Below are 2,323 nucleotides of genomic sequence, written 5' to 3'. Positions count from 1 at the left end.
GAAAGAAGAACCGATTCAACATACTCTAAAACTATTTTTTTTTTTTAATCTTAGCCCACAATTAAATATAATTGACAATTTTAATATGATCTAAGGTGCTGTTTGGATATGTTATTTGATAACAAATTATTTAATTAATGAATCTAATTTTAAAATTTAATCTTTTAGGTAGAATATTGTCCATGTGTAATTCCTTCTAACTGCTGGGATTTGATGAAAGAGTTCTTACAAGGATTTATGGGAAATTGTGTACAGTCACCACCTCAATATCTACAAAGTAAAATGAATGAATTATATACACCTGTAGATACTGTCCAACAATATATGGAGCATTTCAATTCTTTCAGACGAACCACATCTGGTGGAAGGTGAACAGAATTATTTGTATAAACAAAATTTTTTTTCTTATACATTCTTGAATTTGTATCATTTGAGGATTAAATTATTTTTAGTAGTTGAAAACATTCAAAAAGAAAAAGTGTAAATATGCAACAAATTTATTTTATTGTTAAAAACATTATATATAATTCTAAAATCACTTGAAACTTATAAAATAAATTTAAATTTTTTAGAACAAAACTGTATATTTTAGTAATTTTCTTTCAAATGTAATAAATTTTTTATTTTGCATATATTTAAACAATATTTAATACTGATTGGTCTACTGCATTCGGCAAAGTCACTCGTAGATTGGAGTTTTCAGACATAGTAGTGAGTATAATATTTTTTGCATCAATATTTCCTGACCAACTTCTTCTTGCAAGCTGAAACTGGATATTGAAATACCTTGCTTTTGTATAGAGAATATAATTTGAATTTACTTACCCCATTGCTAACATCCCAAGAAAGCATCATATATGCTTTTGTTGCTGCATCCTAATCAATATAAAAAATAAAATTTAAAGTTCAAAACTTTTTATTTGTATATTTTAGGATTAATAAAGCACTATCATCTTAGCTTGCTTACATCAGTTCCATCAAGGACTAATCCAAAACCTCCATTAATAACTTCTCCCCTGATAAAAAAAAATAAATAAATAAATAAGAATATTTAAATTTCTTGCTTTAACATTGCCAATAGTAACATGGAAAAAATGTTGCTATTTGATTTACATTATATGTTGTATATTACTCATAATTGTAAATTAATAGTAAAATTTGTTTAACACATTTCTGTACATTTTACTAATTGTTAACTAATTACTAAAACCTATTTTGCAATAATTAATATTAATCATTGAATTTAATGACTATTATGCTTTAAATATTATGTGAAACAAAATTTGCAAAAGTAAAAGGATTTCTTTTACTTTTTAATTTATAAAAATAAAATGTTTAGGTATTATTTATAATCTTGGATAATAATTCATTAGATAATGCAAAAACTTGACAGTGACTGTAATTCCATCCAACATATTTTCATTAAAGATGCAAATAAAATAAATGACCATGACAAAAGTAAAATTTGAACCTGTAACTCAAAACAAGAACAAAAAACAGTATCAAACAAATTTGGCCAACTGGGTAACAGAGGATGTGAAGATGTGTAGGAAAACTTCATTGAAATGTTTCTAAAGATATTAGGAATATATTGTAGATATAAATTTTTTTCTAAATACTTTAAAAATATCAAAAATTCATTTAACTTACCACCCAACGCCACCTCCATTGTGTAAAGCAACCCAAGTTGCACCTCTAAATGAGTCTCCAATGCAATTTTGTACAGCCATATCTTTGCAATATTAATTTTATGTAGAGAATAAATAAAGTAAATTACAGTATTTTTTAAATAAAATATTTCATTTATTTACCTGCAGTGAAAGAAGAACCATCATATATATTAGAAGTTTCACGAAATGGACTATCTGTTCCACTCACATCATGGTGATCTCTACTTATCACTATAGGTGCCTGTAATGTTAAAAACTATTATTGTATTACTACAATTTATTATTAAAAAAATGCAGTATATACAGTAAAACCTGATTCAAACCTGATGAAAATTTCTCCATTCTGGAAAGATTTTTCAGAATGGAACAATTTTCTATTTAAAAAAAAACCTGTTCAAAACAGAACTGCTTAACTGGAAAAAACTGTGCAATTCTAGTTTACACAGGTTTTACTGTATATATACTGTATATAAAATATGCAGTATAAATAAGCTGTTCAAAAAATATTCAGACTAATCATGAGCTTATGAATGAGATTAATTAGTAAGGTTAAACAGTCTGTGAATGTTATTACTAAATTTCAGATTAAACTTTCAGTATTTATAGGTGAAATATATCATATTACATTTTTAAAAAATCCAAAGAAAGAAAGA

General features: G+C 25.3%; 1 protein-coding gene across 1 annotated transcript; it reads right to left on the bottom strand.

Annotated features, from left to right (window-relative positions):
* Window positions 1-607: 607 nt before the first annotated feature.
* LOC111618182 (urocanate hydratase-like) lies at window positions 608-1,915 on the bottom strand. Its single transcript, XM_023359653.1, has 5 exons — window positions 1,812-1,915; window positions 1,651-1,732; window positions 968-1,016; window positions 826-876; window positions 608-764 (listed from the first exon to the last, which is right to left on the bottom strand). Exons 2-5 carry the CDS (start codon window positions 1,728-1,730, stop codon window positions 636-638), a joined length of 309 nt encoding a protein of 102 aa, XP_023215421.1. The 5' UTR covers window positions 1,731-1,732; window positions 1,812-1,915; the 3' UTR covers window positions 608-635.
* Between the last annotated feature and the right edge of the window lie 408 nt (window positions 1,916-2,323).

This window comes from Centruroides sculpturatus, unplaced genomic scaffold, assembly GCF_000671375.1.
Source record: "Centruroides sculpturatus isolate CEXI.00-Female unplaced genomic scaffold, Cexi_2.0 scaffold69, whole genome shotgun sequence".
NCBI classification, from domain to species: Eukaryota; Metazoa; Arthropoda; class Arachnida; order Scorpiones; family Buthidae; genus Centruroides; species Centruroides sculpturatus.
This window is presented reverse-complemented; position numbering and strand designations above follow the sequence as displayed.

Bases quoted from the DNA above. Each gene is read 5' to 3' on its own strand.
- LOC111618182 (XM_023359653.1), bottom strand. From the start codon at position 1,730: ATGGCTGTACAAAATTGCATTGGAGACTCATTTAGAGGTGCAACTTGG. The intron at 1,017-1,650 runs GTAAGTTAAATG...TTTTTTTATCAG, and splicing joins AATGGAGGTGGCGTTGGGTG to GGGAGAAGTTATTAATGGAG. The intron at 765-825 runs GTAAGTAAATTC...ATCCAGTTTCAG, and splicing joins CTTGGGATGTTAGCAATGGG to CTTGCAAGAAGAAGTTGGTC.